This window comes from Vigna unguiculata, chromosome 11, assembly GCF_004118075.2.
Source record: "Vigna unguiculata cultivar IT97K-499-35 chromosome 11, ASM411807v1, whole genome shotgun sequence".
Taxonomy (NCBI): Eukaryota; Viridiplantae; Streptophyta; class Magnoliopsida; order Fabales; family Fabaceae; genus Vigna; species Vigna unguiculata.
In genome coordinates, this window is record NC_040289.1 from 6,495,515 (window position 1) to 6,522,165 (window position 26,651).

Genomic DNA, 26,651 nt, shown 5'->3' on the forward strand with positions numbered 1-26,651 from the left:
TTAACAAATAATAAATTTAATTGTAAGAAAAAATTGTCAAAATTTAATTGTTAAAAAATTATTTTTGCAAAGGACAAAGGACGAAATAAGTGTATTCAAGTCGATTGAATGAGTGTGTAAGAGTGCGTAGGGTTTATGCATGTTCAGGTCTATATCAACTTTCTTATATGTGCCTTTTATACATTTAAGATATATTATTTTGTGTTGTGATTATTTTATTAAGAAGAAACACCTGCATGTATTTTTTATATGTGTTTTTTATGCGTAAGATAAATTATTTACTTTTCTATTTGTATTGTGTTTTTTTATCGGGAAGAACACACTTAAATGTGCACGTGATTATAATAAACAGAAGGAAGTTTTTGGATGACAAACCTTAAATTTCCTTTATCTTTATTATTATTCAAAAGACTTTGATTACACATGTGTAATCATGCAACAAAGAGAATTATTTATTTTACTTTTGTTTGGGTAATTATTTTTAAGTTTATACTATGCTTTTTTAATTATTAATAACTTATATAAGCTATTTTAATTCTTATTTTTTTTTATTTTGGATGTTTTTTTTTTTAATTTTATTTATAGAAGAGATAATATTTTTCTATAGTTGGTTATGTACTTAGGAGAATCAGTTTTGAATAGAATTGTCTTACATTTTTTAAACTTTTAAGTACATATTACTTAAAAGGGAGATTTTACATGAACTACACACGTTATAGTTATTAAATTTGCTATCTCATTTTTGTTTAATAAGATCGGTAAACATTGAACATAAAATTGAATACGAAAAGGGAGTAAAAGTTGAAAGTTTATATTTTGGAAAGAGAATCAAATCATAAATAAATGAAGTAATTAATATAGTTGACTCCATAAATTTGTGCAATAATAATTTGTGATTTTGTTAAATTTTAATTGTAATAATCTAAAAATTGTTGACTTGTCTAAAAAACATACACTTAAATAAAAAATTAAATATATTTTAAATGATTTTTTATCTTTTTTTTTATCATAACCACCTCCACATATCATAATTATTATGTCTAACATTAAAAAAAAATGCCAAAAAAAAAATTTAGAATGGATATTAAGAAATGGTAGTTAATCTAACCTAACATGAAAGAAAAAAAAAAACCATAAAAACTACTTCTTTACTTTATTTAGGTTATCAAACATCTTCTAAAATTTTGTGGATAAAAATGACATGTCAACAACAATATAAATAAATATAGGGTTAGGTATTTAAGAAGTTGTTATAACTTAGAAATAGTTATTTTATATTAAATTTATATATATGTGATTTTTTTAGAAAAAGGCAACACAAAAAATAACAAAAAAAAAAATAATTCAAATAGTAAAGAATGGCTCATAACTTTTTATTAACATTGGGGTTTCTTTTATTTGCTTCATCATCCTTTGCTATCCAAGTTGTAGAACTTGATCACATTTGCAAGAAAACTCAAGATCCAACTTTTTGTTTCAATCTTCTGAGTTCAAAGCCGGGTGGAATCATTGGTACGGATCTCATTGACTTAACTCAGTATGCACTTGATGTAACACGAGTTAACATCACTACCACAACCAAACTAATCAAGAGGTTGATTCGAATAAATCATAATAACCTTGAGGCAAAAGATCATTACACAATATGTTTGAATCAAATTCATATGGGTGCATTGACTAAAGTTGAGTCAACTCAAGAGATATTGAAATCAGGAGATTACCGAGACTTGAATGTGGTTGCCTCTGGAATTCGTACATATATTGAGTTATGTATTGATGGAGAGTCACCAACTGATACTCCATATAATGATACCTCTTTACTCCCAACATATGCTAATGATATCTCACAAGTTGTTGATATCATTCTTGGTATAGCAAATATTTTGTGTAAGTAACTATGAGACAAATATAAGAACTCATTTGATATCTAAAGCAACTTAAAATTGTTTATCTAAGATACACACCTTATGTATTTTCATCATTATGAATCTTTTTTCTATCCATATGGTGAAACTATGAAGAAGCACACAAAGTTTATAATGTTAAGCCATTCGTCTTATATGACTGTGAGCTAATTCTATCTATAATCTATATTCATTTTAACTAAATCAAATCAAATTATACTTTTTAAATTCAATTTTAATGGATCAAATATAGTTTTCATTTAGTTATCTAAACTAGATTTGAATTTATATTTGAATTGGTATAACTTGGAATCGACCTCGCCAGACTCAACCTAATGTGGGTTTAGCCTTGCTAGACTCAATCTGATGTAGGTTTGGTATAGTCAAACCTAGTTTGACCTCAGCTCAGCCTAACAGAGCCTAAGTTGAGTTAGACATGATTTGATACATTTTGACATGGGTTACGCTCGACCCACCATAGCATTGACTTAGTCTGAGATGACCCAAATTGATTTGGTCTTGACCCGACTTAGTCCTAGCTTAACCTAAGACTAACCCAACATAGTTTAACCTTACCTAAGCTTAACCCAACCCAAAATGACTTAAGTTTGACCCAACCCAACTTACCTTATTCGACTTTAGCTTAGCTAAACTATTATGGACTTAGACCAACCTCACCTTCATCATCAGGTCCAACTCAGCCTAACTAAGGCTTGGGTGAACTCAACTTAACGAGGGCCTTGATTAACTTAGCTTAACATGGACACATGTTGACTCAATCTGATGTGGACTCATTTGACTTGGCTTGAAGTGGACCCAGTTGACTAAGCCCAACCTAGGTCTAGCCCATCTTGGTTCAACTTCAAATCCTTTGACTTGGGATCAACCCAACTTGACATGACATATGTCTATCCAAACTTTGGTATATGTGGATTAGGGCCAAGCCAAGCCACCTTGACCTAATCTGAGTAGTTTCAACAAAATCTATGATTTTTGTTTTGGTGAACGACAACCCAACTAAAGAATTTAACCCAACTAAAGAATTTAAGCCTTTCATAAATCTTGGATAATGAGATCTTCTAACCCTATTTTCGTTTCTCATGGTAGCTAAAGGAATAGTTGGAGTATTATAATGTAAGAACATAGGTTGTATACGTTTTGTTGTCATGTTAATTTTCAATTCATCTGGGAGAATGTTACAACCTTTTGGAAGAGTTTTTTTTTTTTTTTTTCTTTTTTATACGGAACTTAGGAATCTCTACATTGAAACTATCTAGAATTAAAGTTTTTGGAATCATCCTATGTAAATATTATGTAAATGGATTAGAGTATCTCTAATGCTCTATTACAAATTTAAATATTCTTTATGATTAAGAAAAAGGTTATATCAATTTGATCTACATATGATGATATTCTTAGGAGAGTCGCTCATTTCAATGTAAGTTAAGTTTCACTATTTTTTATTTTAATACATGTTAGTCTAAATTTGGAGTTCATTTAAACTTAATTACTTTATTCTTGCATTAGAAATGGTTTAACTGATCTTAGTAGCATCCCAGTTTAGTTAAGTCTATTTTCATTTATATTATTTTAAAAAAGTATATATTTTATAATTTTTCAGCGTTGCTAACAGTCGTATCCTGTAATTTATTTGATTGAAAAAAATATTGAATTTGGGCAGTGGTATATTGCTATCTAGTAGTAGTTGCTTTATGAGCTAACCCTATAACTTTCTAACTACATCTTACTTTTCTTCTTGCTTAATTGCCCTTCCAATCCTTTCTAAATACGCCACCTCAAAATAAAACTTCAAACTAAAAGATTCAAAACATAACGTCATGGGACTTACAATATTCAAAACCCGTGAATTTCAACAGATAAACTTATACGAATTTCCACATCCATTATCAAGATTTCATCTAAATTAAATCCGAAAACGTGTAGGATCTTGCAACTGCATTACATAAATTATAATATATTTTTATAAGTATGCACCAAAGAAAAAAAACAAAACAAAAATATTAGACCTTTATAAGAAGATAGATACACCTTCTAATCTTATTATTACAATACAACGTGCAAAAGTTAGATTTTACAAAAGGTGTTTACATCATTTTAACAATAATTGATTCTAAAAGTACAATAACAAATTTGTTAAGAACAACTATTATCGAATTCCATTTGTCAACGTATGGGTGGAAATAAAAGAGAAGTATCTAATATAAAGGGCTAAATAAATTTTATATTTTTCTATTAAAATATTGGTATCTCCAATAGTTTTTGGTATTTTTCATCCCAATATCTAATTAATTTAATTTCTAAAGTACATTTTATTTAATTAACCGTGTTTATATGTTACCATCTACTCATATATATTTACGAACATAATAACATATCACATAATTAATTATATTATTGAATTAACACTAGAAAAAAAATCAATCTAATTACTAAATTCACTCATTTAACAGAAATAAAATAATACTAAACAAATTTATGAACTTACAACAAATTATTTAAATATATAATGATAGTGAAAAGATAAGTAAAATGTAACTGATATAATGTTTTTCAAAAAGTGATTTTGAATCAAATGTATTAGCCTTAAACTTCTTATTGTAAATATTGTTTAAAAATATTAGAACTCCTGTGCATTTTATTTATTTATTTGTATTATAAAGGTTTAATCATTTCTTTATTTCTATTTTTGTAACAAAATATTCTTTTATTTTTCTTTATCTTAATTTAAGATTTTGTTACGAAAATAGTGATCAAATTGGCAAAATTATTATATAGAATAAATTTTTCTTTTTTTATAAAGTAATAAAATTTAGGTTTAATTATTCAGATGGTACCCACTTTGGTAGGAGTGTGTCAATTTGGTACGGTCGAAAAAAAAGTGTCAATTGCGTCTCCACTTTTAAAAAAGTGCATCAATCAGGTCTCTTTCAGAAAAAAATAATTAATACCGGACAGACGTATCACTCTCACATTTTTTTAATCTTTTTTAATTTTTAAAATTCTTTTTGTAAAAATTTTTTGTTGCCCACTTGCCAAGTTTCTGTTTTGACAAATGACAGGACAATGCGACGTGTAACAAAATTATTTGTAAAAGTTTATCAAAGAAAAATTTGTATCACAGCCCACAAAGAAACTGAAAGATTGGAATGAAAAGAAGAAATAAGTGTATAATAAACAACACATACTCTTAACATAACAGTTTAGAGTTTTATTTTACAAATGAAGAAGATGAGAATACTAAAGAAATGAGTATCTTTATTTCATCCAATATACATGTAAATATCATCTGGAATCACATGAACAAACAGAATATTCAATCATCCTTTTTCTGGAACACAACAGGGAGAGGAGAACCGTCCAAAGCAAACAAAATCTGCCCATTCTCACGAACAATCCCACCAGTACCACAAATGAACCTGCAAGTGGGGCACACCTCAGTGGGGCACCACCCAATGTTATAGATACTCGCATTCTCTGTTTCCTCGATTCTGAAATAGTTTCCAGCATTTCGTGTTCCGTCATCACGACCAGTGATGATCACCCTTCTTCCAATGCTGGTGTCATTCTCACCCAGCTTCCACTCGGTGGATTGCACACACGTGGAAGAAACCTCAACGAACTCCACTTTCAGGTCGCGGTTCACCTTCACTTCATCATCGTCGTCGTCGTTGGCAAAAGGGGTGAATCTCACAGGGTATCCCTGTGGGAGGTCGGTGTTTTCGAGGCCAACGTAGAGAGGGCAGGATTGGTTCCTGTTGATCAGGGTGAAACGGCCACCGTTGTCTGTTATGGCTGGTCGGATGAAGTACTCCTCGTCGGTTTCCAGAGGGTCGCCGTGTGTGTCCAGCACGTAGAGGTTGGATTGGGACAGTGTTGATGTGGCCGTGAAGAGCCACACGGCAAGAGAGAGCGAAGCGAACAACTTCACCGACATGGTTGAATTTTGGTGTGGGAACAGTGTGGGTTAAGGTTTGTGTTGTGTGTGTGGTTTTTTGATGGTGGAAGAGGAAGGGATTTATAGGGTTGTTGGAGGTATTGGCGTACGTGGCGAGGAGTAAAAGTCAGACATGATTTATCCTACAGATTGATTCCTTGTACCTTAAGGATGTGATACTGCTACGTACCCAGACAAATGATGAGTCTGCGGTGAGTTACGTACCCACTTTTCAATCATCAAGTTTCCATTTCAATATATTTTGTGGAATTCTTTTACTCCACCAAATCGAAATTTTATTGTTGTATATATACATGTATATAATCATAATTTGATGTTGTAAGTAAAAGAGCTAGTTTGATTTAACCTTTGTTATCCTATTTTGGATTTTAAAATAAAATATTTCACTTTTCTTTGCCTATTAAAGTATAACTTAGTATAATATAGGACATGGTTATTTTAGTACTCTCTACCTTAATTAATTATGAGTTTCTTTACATTAAAAACACTAAGAATTAACTATTAGTTCTCTTACTTTGAGATTTTATGTAAGAAATTTTATCAAATTATAAGAAAAAATTGTTAAAATTTAATAGTTAAAAAATTATTATTTTTTAAATAAATTTGATAAGAATAAGGTATAGACTTATATGAAAAGTTAGGATATCTCTTAGAAATTTAAATTGATTAGAGATTAAATCATTTTATAATATATATAAGTAGATATATTTTTATCAAATAAATCAATTGAGTTAAACTTAAATTTTATTTTATAATATTTTTAACTCAATTTTAAAGTAATAAATTTATGATTATTCTTTTTTTACTTTTTTTTATCCCATGTAGCGCTTCCATCTTAAACATTTAACAATAACTTCTTTAATATTACTCTTTATATCATTTTTTGAGTTTCCATTTCTTAGGGGAAAACAAATTGTTGATATATAAATTATTGATGTATTGAATAATATATCCTTTTTATTATCAGCAAACTATTTTATACTGTGGGAGACTTCTAACATTCACCACATTTAAATAGAGAATTTTAATATTTATTCTTTATTTCATACTTAATCACGTCAAAATAAAATGATTTAACATACAATCACGACACTAACGATTTTTCTTTTATTTGAACAATTAAAATCAAAACTATCAAATTCTATTGATTCATTATTTCATCTTTTAGCATAAATGATAATAAAATTTTATATGTTAGGTATAATAGATAATAAAATTACGCTCAAGTGTGTGTGTGTATATGTGTGTAAGTCATTTATGGTAATAGATTATTTGTAAATAAAGTAAAAATGTTAAAGTTTGCCGGTATTTTATGTAAATAATTAAACTAGTAATACAAAATATTTTATATAATTAATGTTTTTTTGGCAGTTAATAATAGATTGATGCAAGGAAAAATATACCAATATGTTCGGGAATTATATATATGTATATTTTGTATATTTTTCTCACTCTTTGACTAGACTTTGTATCTAACCCTTTTATTCAATAGTGTTAATATTTTAATTATTTTGTTGTGATACATTTCCAAGTGTAAGTTAAGTTACGTTGTAAAAACAATGGACCAATCCTCACACCGCCTAAATTAAACTAGAAATTCAATGCAAGGGTTTTGTGTCTCTCCGTTGCATACTTTACACGATATCCTAATAACAAAGGCTAGGTCAAAGTTTAAATTTTTAGCATAAGCTAGACAAATTTGAGAGCTACTACATTTTGAACCACAAATTTGATGATGTTATAGAGTTGAAAAAAAGGGATTTATATGACTTTTTTTTATCTTTGAAAGGACACCATTTTCAATCGTCATACATATATGGTTTAAAAACTACTTTCCTTGTTTAGACGGTTAGAAATTTAAATATAAAATGGAAATCTCGCATTAAATAAGAATAGAAAAGAAATTGAATGATTTAAAGAAGACTTTACAAAACATTGAATCTTAAAATTTTGGTTGAAAATAATATCATATTATGCAAAAACCCAAGTCAACTATTTAAATATATAAAAAAGAGAAAATTGTACATCATTATTAAAATCTTTTATTAAAATTTAGAAAAAAAAATGATAGTCCTCTTGAAATTTTGGGTAGAAATATTGAACAACCTATATTAATTAACACATTTTCCCATAGATTTCAAAATTTTCAATAGTGTACTTGAATGCATTCAGAGTAGAGAGTGATGTTTTACATCTAACCAAATTATTATTAGATTTTCCTAGAGACAATTTTGTTAAAGGTGTTGTTAGAGTTATCCAATATTGATGCATAGTTACCAAAGATACACTAATAATTAAATTAATTATAAATAAAATTTCATACTTTTATTTGCACCATAAAATAATGTATGGGTCTTTCGATTTCCCAACAAAAATTTTGTACGGAACATTAATGTCTTCTGTCAGAGATTATAACCACAAATTGTAACTTAAAACGCAGTTTAATTAAAAATGGTATTTTCAAAATTTGAGGAGGTGCACAAAGAAATTGCACGGAGCAAAGAGTAAAGAGAGCCTGTTACAACTTACTATAGGTTTTTTCTTTTCGCACCCTCCCCCACGACATCAATTGTAACTAACAACTTAGAATAACAATTAAAATAACGCGTATATTTTAAGTTTGTAACAATCCAACCATTATTGTTAACACATCATTACTGTGGTCCACAATCTTCATCTGAAAACTTAGAACACTTACAAAAAAACACAAGCTATAACCTATTGAAACTAAAATTACAACATATTCAAAATGTTGTCCGAAATAACTAACTTTGAATTTCCTAAGATTAGTTCACTAACGAACATAAGTTCAGAAAAGAAAAAAAAAGGACAGACTTTTGCTACTTTTCATCTTCAAGAGCGACAATTTTGTACTTCCCAGATTGCTGTTGCTGCGTCAGAAAAGGACTTCAGTTAAACCATATGAATATAATCCACATTTTAAACTTCTTTATAAATTACCAATGGAACAAAACCAAATAATAGAAAATAACATCGATAAATAAACTAAACTCTCAAAAACAAGAGAGAAAAATGCAACCGATCCCTTTAGTTCTGAACCGAAGTAGTAAAAGGAGAAGAATGAATAAAAAGTAGAAATTTACCTTCTCCCATATCTGGGTGTGTCTTTTGCAGAAGCCAGCAACAATGGTGGCACCTTTCTTCCCTTCCTTGTACTCAATCCAAAGCTCCTCCTTCAGCGCGCACGTCACATGAAACGCCAACCCACACTTTGGCTCAGAGCACACCAGACCGCAACCGTCACAACACTCGCAAAGGTAGCACCTTTGCGACCACCTCTTCCTCGGAACCATGGAGCAGTCGATCCCCTCTCTCCCCTCGGGGTCCTGGAAAAACACCTCCGGCACGAACAGCGCGCACACCACGTGCGCCCACGCGCCGTCCGCGGTGCGCTTCATCGCGCCCTCACGCGCCGGACACAGCGCACAGCGCATGCCGCTCTTGCCCTCCCCGACACGACACCGTTCGCAGAACCAGTCGCCATCGGGGACTCCCTTCGACAAAGGGTGGCCGTAGCAGGAGGCGTGCACCGTGAGATCGCACCCGTCGCAGAACACGATCGGGTCCGCAGGGTCCCCGTCCGTGCTCTGGCACACACAGCACAAAACCCCGTCGTCGTCGGCGTCGGCATCGGCATTGTTTTGGGATTCTCCGAGGTTGGGGTTGTACTCGATGTTGAGATCGAAGGGAGGAACGGCGTCGTCCGAGGGTTGGGGAGGGAAAACGGTGTCGTCTGAGGATGGGGGAGTTTGGGGGTATGGGGCCCACACTCGTTTTTTGGCGGGGAGGGAGAAGTTATGTATGGTGGAAGGAGGAGAAGGGGGAGAAGGGGTTCGAGATTCTCTGCGTTTTTTGGCGGGTAAAGGTGAAGAGTCAGAAAAGTGATTTTGTTGTTGTTGTTGTTGAATGAGTCGGAGTCTTTTGAGCGGCGGAAGGTGGTGGAGGGAGGTGGCGGAGGAATGCATTTTAGGGTTGTGAGATTGAGACATTGGAAAGGAAGAAGAGAGTGAAGATGAAGAATTGGAAAAGTTGCGAGGGACATAAAGAGTGAGATTTGGGTTTTGAATTTGAGAATGGGAGGGGAAGCAGAGCGGTTAAGTGAAAAGGAGAAGGTGGGAGAAAACAATTGGGATTAAAATTTGGAGGGGCGGGAGATTGAAACGGGGTCGTTTCGTGAAAAACAAAATTGCAGAGCCCGCGTTTGGTTGTCCGTGTTCAATTGAAACCAACTGTTAGCGTTAATTTTGCTGACAGAGCAGGACAACATGGGGTTATTTTTTTTCGGTTTATGGTTAAATAATATTTTATATATACCTTTAATTTCTTTGACTAACTAATTAGAAATGTATTTTTATCATGGAGTTAAATTTTCTAATTTGATAATTGATGTTAAGATAAAATAATAATAACAAAAAATATTGGGTTTTTTGTTTCTTTATAATTATATGGAGTTTATTGTTTATAGGAGTCTTTTTAATTATTAAATTTATGAGTTTTTTTTATGACAAGCAATTTGGACTATTTTTGTATATAGTCTTGGTATTTTTTTCTGTTTTTTTTTTGTAGGCTTTTGTTATTTTTTTCCATTACTATATTTTGATGAGGTATTCTTGGCGAACAGAAATTGTAATGTATACCATTTGATTCGGAGAATGTTTGAAGCTTTCCATTTTCAAATTCATTATCATGAGCACTTATAATTATAGATATACAATAATCTTGTTCAATCAATACTCTTTTGTAGAATATCGCAAACACATGGAAAGATGAATCACTCTTATGGACAATAAAGAAAACTCATAGTTCTTTCATGTGATGATAAACAAGGTTTGTCCATCAAATTATGAGAATGCACATGTATCTTTATTAGAGGAAACCATATAAGCATAGTCGCATATTTGACTTATGCTCAATAGGTTAAATGATGCAAAACATATTTGAATTGGATATTGGATCTGTATCATGTGATATCAAAGTCTTGTTGCAGGTGCAACACATTGCTCCTCGACACATTTGAATTATCTCTTTCAATCAATTGATCGAATTATCCTTGACATTATTCTCAAGAAGGACGTCTATAAAGAAATAGGGGATATTATCAAGAAGAAGTTTGAAGGAAACGCAAAGGTGACAATGTCCATTCTTTAAGCTTTCTATAGAAAATTTGAAGCTTTTGGGTCATCACCATTGTCAGTAAAATGCGAATTTATGGAGAAGACATATTAGATGTTAAAGTGGTGGAAAAAAAATTGCGCTCCTTAAGTGAGAAAAATAACTATATTATATGTTCAATTGAGGAGTCAAAGGACATTAATGTCCTCTTTATTGATGAGTTGCAAAACTCATTGATAGTACTCGAACAAAAATTCCAAAAGAACAATGATGAAGAATAAGCTATAAAAGTGACCTTTGAAGGAGGAAAATGTAAATCTATATACTAAGTATTCACAACCCTCCAAAATTATAAGTTGATTTTTCAAAAATAAGATATTTAATATCAATGAGACATTGCTGATACTAGGTATATACATATATACTTGCGTCCATTCCTATTCACCAATTCACAATCTCATTATTGATCTGCAACTACCTACAAGACCCTTTATTCACACATATTGACATAAATATAAGATCATCGTAGGTAGAAACCACATCCACATAAACACAAGGGTAAGCTAGTGAAATTATAATCTTACTGTAACAAAACAAATAAACCAAATAAAAGTTCTTCACATAGTATCAACACAAATCACACTCAAATAATGTCACATAAGTATTCTATACAGTAAACCATTCATAAATAACCTTCTGTAATTATTTTACAAAATTTATGTAAACTTGGATGTATTATATTTTGCAGTGACTAGTTAGGATAAATGAGCTAACAACTCATTTAAATCCTCATGGTTTACACCGCCAACTATAATAAAAGTATTATATTTATTATATTTTGTAGTGGTTATTCAGGATAAATAAGTTTCAACATGGCCAACAAAGTAACCCAAGAATAAATGAGTCTCAACATGGCCAACAAACTAATCCAAGGATAAATGAGTCTCAACATGGCCAATAAAGTAACTCAAGAACATTCCATCTTGAGTACTAACTACTCATTTAAATCCTTAAGGTCATACCTCCAACTTCGATAATCAAATATTTATTGATCATAAGTTTTATTTTGATATTAAGTCATATAATTGTATAAATAAATAAATAAGATCAGCATATAACTAAAAATAAATATAATAAATAAAGAGGACCACCAGTACGTGACTTGAGATAAATATAAATAATCAAAGAAGATCGGTACGTGACTGGAGGTAAATATAAATAAATAAATGAGAGTAATGTAAATTAAATAAATAGGACCAATGCAAAACTGGAAATGAACATAAATAAATAAATAATAATGAAAACTAAATATAAATTAGAATGAGGTTAGGGACACCTCACTTAAAGGTAAATATAGAAATAAAAATAATTATAAAGAGATAAAAAGATAAAAGTAAAAAGATAAAATGATAAATGTCTTCTCCTTTTACCTCAAAAATGATTGTCCTTAAAAATAAAAATAAAAGATTCTACAAAATATTTTGTTTTGGACCCGACAAGGGTTAGTATCGATCCTACGTATTTCCATTTAAACTAGAAAATCAGGGACTATGTAGTTTTAAATCAAAATAAAGTTATTTGAGTGGAAATAACTGGATATATAAATTAAATAAACAAATTAATGCATAACAGTAGATAAATATATAGATAAATAAATAAGACCAATGCATATTTAGAAGTAAATAAAAATTAAATAAACAAAATCGATGTATAACTGAAGATATTAAATTAGATAAATAAATCGAGTATGTAACTAAAAATAAATGAAAATTAGAATAAAATTAAGAATAATTTACTTAGTATAAAAAATAATTATGAATAAATAATAAAATAAATAAATAAATAATATATTTACTTCCCTTACCCCAACCATACGAAAAATGTAAAATTGCAGTTTAGATTTTTATTTCTTCCTTTCTCCTTTTGTCTCTTATTCTCTTTTGTTACTTACTCATTCTTCTTCTCTCCATAATAAAAAGAACGAAAACGTTATTTTGACATTGGGACTTTAACTCAATTTTGACACCATTACACGTGTCAAACGTTTAACAGTGCAGTTATTTTATTTTTTTTCTTTTTAAAAGTGTGTCACATGTGGGTGGTTGGAGGAAAAGAAACAAGAGGAATTTTTCAGTGAACTAAAAAGTGAAGGCATGGGTTTGAGAGGGAAAAAATAGTAAACAGAGAAGTGTGTAAAATCCAACGCTCTGAGAGTTCGCTAGTGGGTAAACAGTAAATAATAAACATCGTTTTCGTCTACTGAAGTTCGCCAGAAAATAGAACGTCATTTGCGTGTATTGAAGTTCTCTAGTGGGCATTGTTCTCTTTCCATTTCTGGATTGTGTGAATTTCTTTATAAAGGTGTGGCCTTTGGTAGACAGGGCATGTCAACATTTTCCTGGTCGTTGTTATTGTGGAGGAGATTGTGGTTTTATAGTGAGTTAACCATTGGCTTTTTATTTTGGTTTGAGTCATTGCAAATTGTAGAGGAGAATCGTGGAGAGGATTTCGTAAAGGTGGTGCCTTTCGCATACACAAGGAAAAGAAGGTGGAAAAGAAGGTGGAGCAGTAACATAATTTCCGACAAGTGGTTGTTGGACGACATTGGTATGATGATTATTATTTTTGTCCATGGAGGTTTGTGGTTTATTAGTCTGTAGTGTGTGCTTTAATTGTTGACCTGTTATGGATGTTTTTCAAAAGTGTGGGTTTTGTAAGGGAAAACATACAAATCTCCTAGCAATGGCCAACCTGGAGTATAGAGGTTAAAGTTTAAAACAATTTTGTGGCCACCTCGACCAACGATTCCACCAATGCCACATATTTGTTCATCTGTTTGCAACCAGGTTCTGATTAGTGTGATATGTTTTATAATGTTATTGTTTTTCATTTTGGTTTATTTGTGGGACAATGATTGAAGAAATTGAAAGTGCAGCTATGTAGAATTTTTTAATCAAAGATTGTTTGCCATGGTTTTTTATCCTGAAATGTGGTCTCGAGGAAGTGTGATTTATGTATGGTTTATAGTTTGATATTTTTGGAACATTGGGTGCAAATTGTGACATTTTCAATAGACGTTGGATTTCGTCACTTAAGTTATATTTGTACATTGTAAGTGTTATAGTGATGTTTGGTGTGATGTTTCGTTTGTGTGTAGGTGCGTTTGGTTTAGATCCAAATGCATTGGCTATGTTTGAATATGTTGATTTGGTTGTTGTGTTCATTGAATATGTGAAACTTTTATAATTGATGTGGGTATTTGTTCTTAAAATTTTGTGTCACTAAATACGAATTGTTTTCCATTGAACAATGATATTTGGTGTTAGTGAATTGAAGTGTTGGAATTCATGGTTGTTAACAATGCAATTAATGAAAAGGTTGGTTGAATATGCTATTCGTTTTTGTTGTGCGTTTGATGTACCAAGTAATGGGAATTTGTTTGTTTATACATTATTTATGTTTGTGGTGTATGATAGGCTCGACTGCGTACTTTTTGTTATACAAAGTACATTGTCGAAATGAACGAAAATATCCTCTAAAAGAGACAAAACAGCTTCCAAATCAACAATCTCACGTTCTTCATTGTCTACAAGACGTTTTAGCTCTTCATTCTCCTTATCAATTGATCTCTTGTATGAAGTGCCAAAAGTTTGAAATGCTTCTCTCACAAAGTCATAACCAAGTTCTTTATTACACCACAACCTCATTAACAGCTTGCCAACAACAAACACAAGTTAACAAAAACTAAACATACCAGTATTTAACAAAAGTATTATAACTTCTCCATACTAACCAATTCTTTATCAAAGGCACTTTTAACTAATTTGTCACCAACTTTAATATTCATCCAGTGCAACAATCGTGGGAACTTTGATATCCCGCAATTAAACGTTGCATTGCAAACAAATATATGATCAAATGACCACAACTGAAACATTGAAAATGAATTAGCCACAACAAAATGTACAACTACTAAGTAATTAGTTAACATGAAAATTAAACAATGAAACTTTACCTACAACATATACACTCATCCAAATACATGAATGTGACTTGTATTTGATTCATACTTCAAAGCCCTTGAAGCACTGCATAAGCTACCAACCAAATAGTCGTACACTAAGTTGCCTTAATTGTATTTACCTATACTTTGCAAGTCATCCACTAACTTAAAATTTTTGGGGAACACAATCTCGTCTCTATTTGGCAACAGGAACTCAGATATGCCTAACAAGATATAAAGGCTGGTAAACAATTCTATACTACCACCATCATTGTCATATTCCAAAAGAAACTCATAAATCGTTTTAACATCAACTTTTCCACTACAAAATAACTTCCTACAACCACTATCTTCATCATCGTCACTTATATCAATTTTTTTTCACCCAATACCTGAAGACCCAACCCTAAACAAACATCTAACAAATTAAATTCAACTACTTCCCTACCAATAACAAAACCACCCATCCTTTCAATCCATTGATAACATAACACAGATAACAAATTGCGACTTATCTTCACCGAATGGTTTAACAACATAAACCACCAAAACGGTGTGCGTGCAATTGATTCTTGTTGTTTCACACTTAATTTTCATTCAAACTTCCAACATATTTGGCTTTGCAAGAATGCTGGAAAAACATCTGTGTAAACAAAAATTTCGGTTAAATCATACCATATTAATATAAGCAATAGACAAAGGAATTTCAAACACAAAACCAAACGTACCTTCACATCCTCAATCAAAAGTCCATTGTTATGCTGTTTAGTGCCCATAATCAATAACTAAAAGGGAAACGAAAGGATTTATGTTGTAGCAATGAAAACAAAATTACCCCCAAGTGCATTTTCTACTCCACCAATTGCTAGTGGCTCTACAAATATGAGACTCATTTCTCATGAGGGACTAAAAAATTGATCATAAGCTTGGAATAATTTCATTCAACCGAAACCTAAATCGGATAAGGGGGTTAAATGCAAGTATTTTGATATCCTTGTTCAATATGAGAAAGGAACAACTACAATGCGTAATCATGTGTTGAGAAGTCCAAATAACCCTAATAAAAAAGTAAATAAGAGACAAAAAGTAAGTTCATCTTCAACAATTGATGGGAATATTAACTCTCCTTCTTATGATAGATTTGACCAAGAACTTTGTTAAGAAGAACTGTTAAAAATGTTTGTGGAAGTTGAACTCCCCATTCAATTTGTAGAGCATGTTGCTTTTTGGAGGTATTCAAATGCTTTGCAACCAAGATTTAAGATCCCATCATGCTATACCTTATCACGGAACATTGGAACGTTATGGAATGAAAAAAAAGGTATATATGAAGGATTTTCTTTCTCAACATTGTCAAAGAGTTTGTCTCACTACTGATACATGGGCTTCACCTCAAAATCAAAGTTACATGTGTTTAACAACCCACTTCATCGACAATGATTGAAATTTGCATAAAAAGATTTTGAATTTTCGTTAAGTAATAAGCCATATCGAAGAGGCCATGACTAAATTTTTTGAGACATGCTTGCATTAATGGGGTTGAGTTATGTTTTGACCTTGACAATATATAATGGTACATCAAATGACATGGGAGTTCAACACTTGAAGGAAAGACTATTGTCTTGGAATAACTTGGTTTTGAAAGTGACTATATTCATATGTGTTGTTGTGAACATATTTTGAACTTAATTGTGAATAGTGGGCTAAAAGAGATTGATAACTTTGTTTTATATTAGATCATTTCCTTCTAGATTTATGAAATTCAAAGAGTGTGTTGAAAGACAAAAAAATTGAATATAAAGGTCATATTTTCTTGGATGTTGAAACAAGATGGAATTAAACCTATTTGATGTTAGATTATGCTTTCAAGCATAAAATGGCATTTGTTGAGCTTGAGCTTCATGATACAAAATATGCTAATGAGTTAGGAAAGGGGATTGGATTGCCTTGTTATGAAGATTGAGAATACATTGAGTCTATTCTACCTTTTTTGAGCATTTTTTATGAAGCTACTTTGCGCATCTTTGGTAACCCTTATGTTACTAGTAATATCTACATGTTAGAGGTGGTAGGAATTTGGAATGAGATCAATCATTTGCTAAAGTCCAATGCTACAAGCAGTGCTACATATAAGATGGTTGAAAAAATGAAAAAAAAGAGAGAAATATTGGGGTGAACCTAACAAGTTCAATATATTTTTTTTGTCTGTTGTTGTTTTAGATCCTAAATACAAAATGAGTTATATGAATTGGGCAATTGATCAACATTTTGATCCTGAAAAGACAAATGATAGATGGGTGTTAAAGTCACGATTGAATACTTCTTTAAAGTTGTTGTTTGATGAATATATAAGTCAAAATGAGGGAGCTGAAAATGACACTCAACAAACACATGCAGAGATAACTAGTTATAAGAATGATTTGTATGGTTGGAATAAGTTTTTGCAAACAACATGATTAACCTCTTCAAACAAATATGAACTTCAAAAGTATTTAGAGCAAGAGCTTGATACAACATCAAATTTGAACATTCTTGATTGGTAGAAAATTAATTCATGTAGGTTTTCAATCATGTCAAACATAACATGGTAGCATTTGAGTATACATTTAGCACAAGAGGAAGAGTGCTTGATCCATATTGTAGTTCTTTATCACATCAAAAAGTGGAGGCACTTATATGTACACAAGATTGATTAAAAGATATACATTTACCATCATTGTTATACTATAATTTTGAAGAGCTAAAATGTGTTGACCAAGGTATGTTGATGTTTAAATTATGTAATAATATTACAACTAAATATGTATTGAGTAATGATAATTTTTTTCATTTCTTAGAGAGTTGGTTTCTCAACAAGATGTTGACTACAACATAATTTCTTTGAGTTAAAGTTCAAGCCCCATTCCTCTTGCAATCAATAAGTACATGAATGGACTTCCCCTATTATTTTCATGTATAACTCTTTACTCACTTGTTTTCTATTGGTTTTGCAAATTTTTATTTTCTCCATTACACATTTCTCTGGTTTGGTTGTGTTGTCACTAGTTTGTGTTGTCACTCTTGTATTATTGGCTACGGTAAAGGGTGTTATGTTATCAACTTTGGTATGAATCTTAATAATTATCATCTAATTGTGTACCATATATACTTTTTATTTGATGGACTAGTTTTGTATTTTCTTATTACTGAAGCTCATTCTTTTTCCAACCAACTTTAGAGGCAGATGAAGCTTTTCTTTGGTTTAATAACTAAGGAGGATATTACTTATTGGAAGTATTTTTTTCCTTATTGGTGGAGAAGATATTGCATTCTTGTTGGTGCTTTCATATATAAGAAAGATGCTTTAGATTTGTGGTGGTATCAGTAATAGTATAACCCTAATGCATCCTTTGCTAATTATGGAGTTAGAATTTATAGTTTTCCTATAAATGTTTTAAGTCCTGGTTTGGTATGCAACCATGACCATTGCATTATCTGTCATGTTTATTCCTTATTTGCGTACATGATTACGTATATATTGAAAAAAAAATCCAAACTAATATTCTATAAGTTATAGTTTTAGTAATAATGACAATTAAAGCATGATTTTATTTATTTGAATTTGTTATGGTACTTATCATGGGAATAGATTATTTAAATTTCTTTAATATTTTGTGCATGTTTTAGATAAATCACGAATAAAGTGGATTGATGCCAACTCCAGTTTGTTGGTGCATTCTATTTGAAGAAATTGGTAAAATTCTCATGAATTCTGTTATTGTTTTTAAATTTTGTTATTTTTTAATATTAATGATGACATATAATGATGTAATGACTTTATAAACATTTTCATTACCAAATGACTTTATATGGACATTTATATGATTTTAATTTTTTTTTAATGTTAAGAATTTAAATAATATATTATATTTAATCTTTAATACTATTAAAATTATAATATTATAATATTTTTATTACTTTATATATTATTTAACTTTTTTAAAATATTATGTATTAGATGAAATATTTTTTTTTAAATTGAAATTAAATTTATAAAAAATTAAGTATCATTAAAATTGGATTTAGAAATAGATCTAGATTTTCAACTTATCCAAATATTTTGGATATAAATATTTAACTTGATTCAAATATTTAGATTTGAATTTTAAAATATTCAAATTTTGTTTTCACAAAAAAATTATTTGAATCCAAAATCTTATTCACATATTTGAATCCATATTGAATCTAGATTGGGTGATTAAAGATCAAATTCATGCCCACCCCTATATAGATATACAAAAAAAAACTTAAATTGCTAAAAAATGAACCTTAAAGGTCTAGCATTCTGTAAAAAAAAATTACAAATAAAAAAAAGGAAGTGGCTAAATTTAAAATAACAAAGTATTTGAAAATTAGGCCATTTAAAATGAAAGCAATTCAAATTTATTATATTTGAATTTCTTGGAAATTTTAAAATTAGCTGTCTAAACTCAACATAAAGAAATTGACATTTCAATAATATTTAGTAGCACTTTTTTCTCTATTATAACTTCATAAATTATTTTGTACGCTATCATCAAGAGAATGTTAAGTGAATGGAACACTTTGAATAAGCAATTTTACAATTTTCAAAAAATTCAAGTGCAACAAACTTGAAATGTTTTTATTATAAATACTTTATTTGTATAAGACAATCTAAATTTATTAAATTTTAATATTTTAATTTGAATAAAATAGATCAAATACCATCAAATAACACCAATAGTGTTAAATGAGAAATAATCCTTGCAAACATCAACAAAAGGTAATTATTACATATTTCAATTGAAAAAATATACTTGACACTAAGTGAAAAATAGTAACACCAACACTAGTCTAAAAAAATGATAAATATATAAAAAAAAACGTCTCTAACATAGATAAATAGTTCCAACAATACTAATATAAAAAATAACTCCAATCAACGTCAATTAGAAAACATTGACTAAAAAACAATATTTCGTTAGTATCTATAGAAATCCTTAATTAATTAATATCAATTAAAAAATAGTTATGTTAATATTGAATGAAAAACCTTATATTGACACTGTTCAATAAATAACCATAACCTACATTCTTATTGACAATTAATGGAAAAGTACCTCAAAACTAATATCAAATTAAAATAATCTCCATTGATATCACCTAAACAAATAGTATTTAACATTAATTGAAAACTATTGCAGACTAATAACACGGCGATGTCATGGTAAGTGAAGTCAATTTGAGAAAGAGAAAAAAATGAAAATTTTAAATTCTTGCTTGTTTTAATGTATTTTTAAATTGCTCTAATTTAAAACAATCAAATTATTTTCGTAAATTTCTAAAATTTTAATCTCTTCTAAAATGTTCTATCCAAATAACAAAATTTGTTATAAAATGTTCCAAACTGTCCAGAAAACATAAATTATCCTCTAAAAATCTCGTACCCAATCTTTCATGTGTATTTCTGTTTTTCATGACTTTAGTCTTTCGGAACGGGAGTGAAGTGAAGGATGTACCGAATTCGGGTTCTTTACACGCATTCATTCATTCAACAACTAGGAACTGTGGGATGAAGTTCTGATGACTCATACTTTATAAGCAGACTGATGTAAAACACGTATGAGATAAACAGTCTGATTTTCACGCAACAGTTATAAATACACTGAATGTGTGAATGCGTGGAAGAGTGATCGCACTGAATTGGACTCTGCTGAATTCCTGTGCCAAGGTGCAGTATTTTGACTCGGTTCTACTTTCGGATAGAGGCATTAGTAGCTAGTTCCTTCAGAAATGAAACAACATCATCGGATGAATCAAGCGTATATCGAGCATTTGTTCGAGTTCGTCCAATGGCACAAGAGAAGTAATTCTCTTTCTTGAGGTCGAGGACATTCCATGAAACCTTTTCAGGTGCTGCCCTTCGTGGTGTAATGGAGATATGATTGTTTGATTTCTTCTCAGAATTTGACACTGGTCGTGTTGCCTTATTTTGAGATGACTTTGGTCCGCTCTTAATTGGTGGCTCCTTCAAACATGGTTTCCTCTCAACAGGAAATTTAACTCCATCTGATGTTACCTTGCTTCGTGGAAGACCCACACCAATAGAGGGAAGATCTGGCTCAAAAAATGAATAAATATCTTCATCCTGTCACAATTAATAATGTCAAATTTGGAGCTCCAAAGTGTTCAACTATATAGTTCAAGGCGATAAAAAATTCTTGCAATGAAAATGGGTAAATACTAACTAGTAGTGCTTTAATTTAAAGCTTTCTGTTTGGGATTTCTTAACTAATGCTTTTATAAGACATTGATTAGTCATACCGATTAAAATAATAATCAACTTTACAACATCCTTACGATAAATTGTAAAGAATGAAACAAGAGGAGAGTTGCTGAGAGTTGTGGTGTTAGCAACACTTTCTCTAACCAATTTCATTGTAGGTTAAAATTTATTGAAAACTATAGAATTATAAAAGATATTTCAGTAAATAAGTTTAGATCAACAAAAACTTATAATTAATAGTAGAAAAGGTATTTCATTGTATGTTACTGGTATTTCTTTCTGAGAAATGTCTTGTGGTGCTACAGAAACTTTGAATTGTATGCTACAATATTCACATTTTAAGCGAATTGTATGCTACAGAAAATCCAATTTACCTTCCCCAGAAAATGTCCTATGCAAAGAACATAATCAATTGGTGATGTCATTGATTTACTGTGCACTATCTCACCCAAGATGCGGTCAATGGCTGCTCCCTGATTAGGAAAGGAATTTAGAGTAGACATTTAGATATGGATGAAAAATTACGCAGAGAGAATATTACTGAGAGGTCAGTTATTGGAAACAAGAGGTCACCTTCGTCACACCAACAGCTCGCACCTCAACAGATCGGCTCCCTTGAACAACTTCAACTGATGCATTAGAAATTGGACCTGTCCAGAGATGCTGCAGCATGTCCCTTGCTTGAAGCTTTCCAAACTCAACATCTGGTTGAGATCACAAGATAAGTAACCAAAAAGGAAGCTGGAAAAGGAAAAACCTTCATAAAAACATTTGATCACCTGCATATTTGTAATTCCATACAAGTGAAGTTTCTCTTTCTTCAAAATCAAAATGTGACCGAGGTGTTCTTTCTGTGAAGTACTCAAAAACATGCTGCAATGCAGGACCAGCAAGGTCAGTAACGTAAGAGAGAACATTAAACATCAAATGAATTGAAACATCAAACCGAGAGTACCTTCACACTATCAAGCCATTCCATATTCAGATGCTCTGGCATTGTCGTCATCCACTCACCCTTCGAAGGATGTAAAAACATTCCATTCTCAGCCGCCAACCACATGTCATATTCTTTGAAATTCTGTTATGTGAAATATGTTAAAAGTGGACTGATATAATATTTCACAAAAGAAAAGAAGCATTGTGCCAAGAATTACATCATCCAGGACTTGTCTACCACTTCCACTGAGCACAACAACTGTGGTATTTGGATCACTGCATAGTGCTGTCAAGGGTTGTCTCAGTTTTGGATGCACCTTAAGTTCCATTTCCTTAATCTGATCACCTGTTTTCTCGACTGGTTCAGTTAAAGTTCCACTGAATCCCTGCAGTGTGTATCACCAGTGTTGAGAGAAAATGTTAATACAAAAATTCATATACGTAATTAAATGCCGGTTAGGATTCATACCAGTGTAACATTGTATAATAAAAAGCAGCCAGTTTTTCGATGATCATGATTTTGTTTTAGAGGTTGCAAACTCAAACTTTGTGATGAGGTAGTACCATGGAAAGTCTTATAACATATATAAAGAGTAAATTCAACATAGACACACGTCCATCATGTTTGTTAGGTACAAACTACTCACGAGCCTTCATCTAACCTAACTGCTCAACCATTTTGGATAGTTGGTCTAGGGAAAATTTTGCTGAAGTTAGAAGGAAAGTTTGAATTCATTTTCCTCTAGGACTCTAGGAGAGTCCTATCATGACTGTTCGAGGTCAAGAACATGATATTTACTGTTCCCCTTTTTTAAAATAAGTTAAATTGAACAAATGTTTTCTGTTTCTTTAATAAAATGGTAGTACTATGACATCACAATGTTAATTGTCATCCCAACTATAACAATTACCAACAATCTTCTGCAGCACTCCAGTCCATAAAATAGAGGAGAAAAAAACGGAATGGAGATTTTAGACCAAAAGCCACAAAGAAAACCTGTAACAAGGAAGTTGACATCTATGTTTGGAAAAATAAAAATTTACAAAAAATAGTATATCATCCCACCACGTAGGAACTGTGTACTAATACCGTAATTGGCTTACTTTTTCCACACAATAGTCCCCTTTCCTAAAAATATAAGTGATATATCTCCTTGTGTTTAGTGTTCTCCTTGCTATTAAGCCATCTATAAGGCAATGTCCAAGGAACTATAGTTGAAATTTTAAGAGCCTGGATAACTAATCGAGAATCACAATCCAACTAAAGCCTAAATGTTCCAGCCTCAAGTCCATTAGATTCGAGGTAATGTCCGTTTTGGAACTTGGAGTTCTGTCACAATTTTGTCCCTAAAAGATGTTTCAGATGGGTGGTTAATGGATAAAGATGTATTTAAATCATTCTTAGTTTCAGACTCCAAAGCAATATAAATTGAGGCATCCTGGAACACTAACCATCCTACAGTGAAAGCAATCTCGATTGTCAAAATAGCACCCATATGCAAATATCGCAACTTGCACCAAAAACTAACGATAAATGGCGCTCTTTTGTCCCTAGATATACCACCACGAGGAATAGTGCCCAAAGAGTCCTTGGCAGCCCCATCATTTGACACATCCAACAAAAGGAGCAAGCTATAAGAGAAGTCTAATATCAGGGATCCTAACAGGATTCCCAGTCCCACCAAAAGCTTTAAGAATGAGGAACTCAGTTATGTTAGATTCCATAGCTCCTTGACAATGATTTCCAGCCAAATTTACCTATAAATAAATCCTATTTTTCAGACTCGCATACTCAACATGCCATTCTCAAAATGGAGTTATGCAATGACTTGCATATTCAGGTAAGTTCCACTACTTATTTTCAATAAAATCAAAGCTTGGAGGTGAATGTTTCATAGAAGGCCACTAGTTCTAGTTTTGGCTGCCCAAATGTGCATTTCTTCCTATTCACCTTCAGATCATTTGCTGTCAGCACCCGTAAAACTTTCAATGGAAAAACAAAAGTCTCTAAATTCTTGTACACTAGAATATTTTCAAAGAAGATAAGCACACACTTTCCCAAATAGGTTTAGGCACTTCATTCATAAGTGATTGAAAGGTGGAAGGTACATTCATTTCTAGTCTACTATAACCATGACCTAGTACTGCTTTGTCTTCCCAACGATCTGAACCGTATTTTTTATCACACCTAAAACAATCTCTTTATGATCTTTTCCTTCAGCCTTTTCAAGCCCTCCCACACTAATTATGAAAGTCTCACCTTATACATATCTCTCATCGATAGTCTCTAACAAAAATCTGCTGTGAATTTAAATTCTTCTTACAAACAGTGTCTACGACTGAGAAATGCCTTGTCTTGCATTACCATTAATATGAACTTCACCTTTTATGATTCGGATCTTTCCTCTCGAACAAAATAACGGTTAAACCTAGCTTTAGGTTCCTTGAACCCAGTTCTGTCAAAGGATGGAAATGGAATAGTAGATTTTTTGGCTTCACCTCTTCTTCCATGTAAACTCTTTATGTAAGCTACAAAATTTCCTAGTCACCCTTATTGCATGTTACCAACTTCTCCCATAAAATTTCTGACTCACCCCCTTGGACTTGCTTTGTACCTTTTTCCTATGGATCCCATCCATCCACGTTTCTAAATGTAATTCAACACAAGTAGTGCCATTAAGAATTGTCCATTCACCACCTACTGCTCCCCAAATATCCTTAACCTTTCTGTTGCCCACAAGCTTCCGGATGGAGCTCTGGTACCAGTTAATAAAACTGGAATCGTTAAAAAAAAAGGCAAGAAATTCTTTATTACAAAATCCACCCAAATGAAAACAGAATGCAACACAATTTCACTGAAATTTCAAGAGTTCCAGCAATTTTCTTATCCTCTGGACCCTTCTTATGCCTTGCATAAAACTGTGTGAATGGGATCTTTACCTATCAAAATATCCTAATCTAGTACAATTGCACAATAGATTTCACTGCATCTACTCGGACAATGAAGCACTATCTTGTAAAAACACTCAGATAAGGAGAAAAGGACAAGAAGGAAATAAAAAGACGTATTCAGAGAAGTCTCAAGCTTCATTGAGACATCATACCAAGATGAGCAATCGATTAGTTGATTGCTGATAACTTTCAATTGCAGTCTTGGTTGGAAGTTGAGGTGGAACTTGTCTTGTCCTTAGTTGTGCCTCAATAACAGTGTCATTTAGTTCACTGCAAATATTCAAAGATTCATCATATATGAAGCTCTCCTAAAAATCAAAGCAAGAGATGCATTACCTACTAAGATATCTTGGTTGGATAAATTACAATTGCAAATCATGTCTTTCTACTATTCCTAAAATACTTAGGTAACAAGTAAATAATCATCATAAATGAGCATGAAATTATATTTAAATACAACCAAGACTGATAAATGCAAACAACGGCAAAGCTCACAGCTGAACCATGATCATATGTATAAAAGTTGCGCACTTTAAAAGGGACTTACATCCATTACAAAATTTCAGGGATTTGAGAATGCAACAAAAACAGGGGGATTCCATTCTTTTCGATAAAAAAGATGCCGCTATATTGAAGATAAATGACAAACTCCTAAAAAGAAAAACAAAAAAAATGTTCAAAATACCAAGGGTTTTCTTAAGAAGGAAATAATAGAAGCTACGAAATGAAATCTTTAAGTATTTAACATTTTGAAAATTAAAAAAAGATGTTTAATAGTTTCTTCTTTGAGTAACTAGGATAGGTTATAAATGCTACTTTTATTCCTTCGCATCTGATTACAGGGCACGAGTTTACAAAATCCAGATAGTAACATGCATACCTTACGAAGGTTCCTGCCCATTCTTGAGCAGTGTGGGATTTTACATGAAGAAAATTATGCTTATGTCTCTTTTCTCTTTCTGCAGATGGCATCTTCAGAGCCCTGCCAATTGCAGCTGCAACTTCTGTAATGTTCCACGGGTTGACAAGAATTGCCCCAGCCCCAAGAGACTGTGCTGCACCAGCAAACTTCAAGAAGCATGCCAAATATCAGGAATGATATCAACATAATACATATCTAGTTAAAGCTAGTTAAAGAAGTCAGCGTGCAATAATTGATCTATCCATACAACACATGAAAGCTTTCTATAAACCAAGATGGGAACTAAAAATACACGATCTAGACAAGAATAAAGAACGAAAGATTGATAATTATCATTTATTTAAATCACTTTAAATGGTAGAAGTTTAAGCACGGTACAGAGTTGTATTGTAAGATGCTCAATAATGGAAATAAAATAATCTTTGATGTTATATTTTGGTTACGATAAGTATGACTTATTAAATGGATAGTTTAATACAAGTCAAACTAGTCAAAAACAAGGTACACACTAGAACGGAGTGTTTTAGAGTAGAATTCAA

General features: G+C 31.6%; 3 protein-coding genes across 6 annotated transcripts in view; all 3 read right to left on the reverse strand.

The window, feature by feature from the left end:
• Window positions 1-5,158: 5,158 nt before the first annotated feature.
• On the reverse strand, window positions 5,159-5,929 carry LOC114168802 (alpha-amylase/subtilisin inhibitor-like). Its single transcript, XM_028053758.1, has one exon. It carries the CDS (start codon window positions 5,857-5,859, stop codon window positions 5,239-5,241), a length of 621 nt encoding a protein of 206 aa, XP_027909559.1. The 5' UTR covers window positions 5,860-5,929; the 3' UTR covers window positions 5,159-5,238.
• Window positions 5,930-8,492: 2,563 nt separating this feature from the next.
• LOC114168916 (protein AF-10) lies at window positions 8,493-9,987 on the reverse strand. 2 transcript variants are annotated; one of them, XM_028053889.1, is made up of 2 exons: window positions 8,985-9,987; window positions 8,493-8,765 (listed from the first exon to the last, which is right to left on the reverse strand). In XM_028053889.1, the coding sequence occupies exons 1-2, from the start codon at window positions 9,888-9,890 to the stop codon at window positions 8,721-8,723; spliced, it is 951 nt and encodes a 316-aa protein (XP_027909690.1). In that variant the 5' UTR covers window positions 9,891-9,987; the 3' UTR covers window positions 8,493-8,720. The 2 variants fall into 2 exon arrangements, with proteins under 2 accessions (XP_027909690.1, XP_027909689.1); XM_028053888.1 differs by having other exon boundaries at window positions 8,493-8,771; window positions 8,985-9,985.
• A 10,552-nt stretch (window positions 9,988-20,539) lies between these two features.
• LOC114169734 (alpha,alpha-trehalose-phosphate synthase [UDP-forming] 1-like) overlaps window positions 20,540-26,651 on the reverse strand; it is a 41,659-nt gene continuing 35,547 nt past the window's right edge. For 2 of the 3 annotated variants that reach the window (XM_028055006.1, XM_028055005.1), the window contains exons 11-18: window positions 26,071-26,258; window positions 25,343-25,460; window positions 22,457-22,624; window positions 22,258-22,380; window positions 22,082-22,175; window positions 21,876-22,006; window positions 21,677-21,775; window positions 20,745-21,164 (exon numbers count right to left, since the gene is read on the reverse strand). In XM_028055006.1, coding sequence (XP_027910807.1) covers window positions 20,769-21,164; window positions 21,677-21,775; window positions 21,876-22,006; window positions 22,082-22,175; window positions 22,258-22,380; window positions 22,457-22,624; window positions 25,343-25,460; window positions 26,071-26,258 — 1,317 coding nt within the window. In that variant the 3' untranslated portion in view covers window positions 20,745-20,768. Of the gene's footprint in view, window positions 21,165-21,676; window positions 21,776-21,875; window positions 22,007-22,081; window positions 22,176-22,257; window positions 22,381-22,456; window positions 22,625-25,342; window positions 25,461-26,070; window positions 26,259-26,651 lie in introns of all 3 variants that reach the window. The other variant, XM_028055004.1, reaches the window with a different exon arrangement.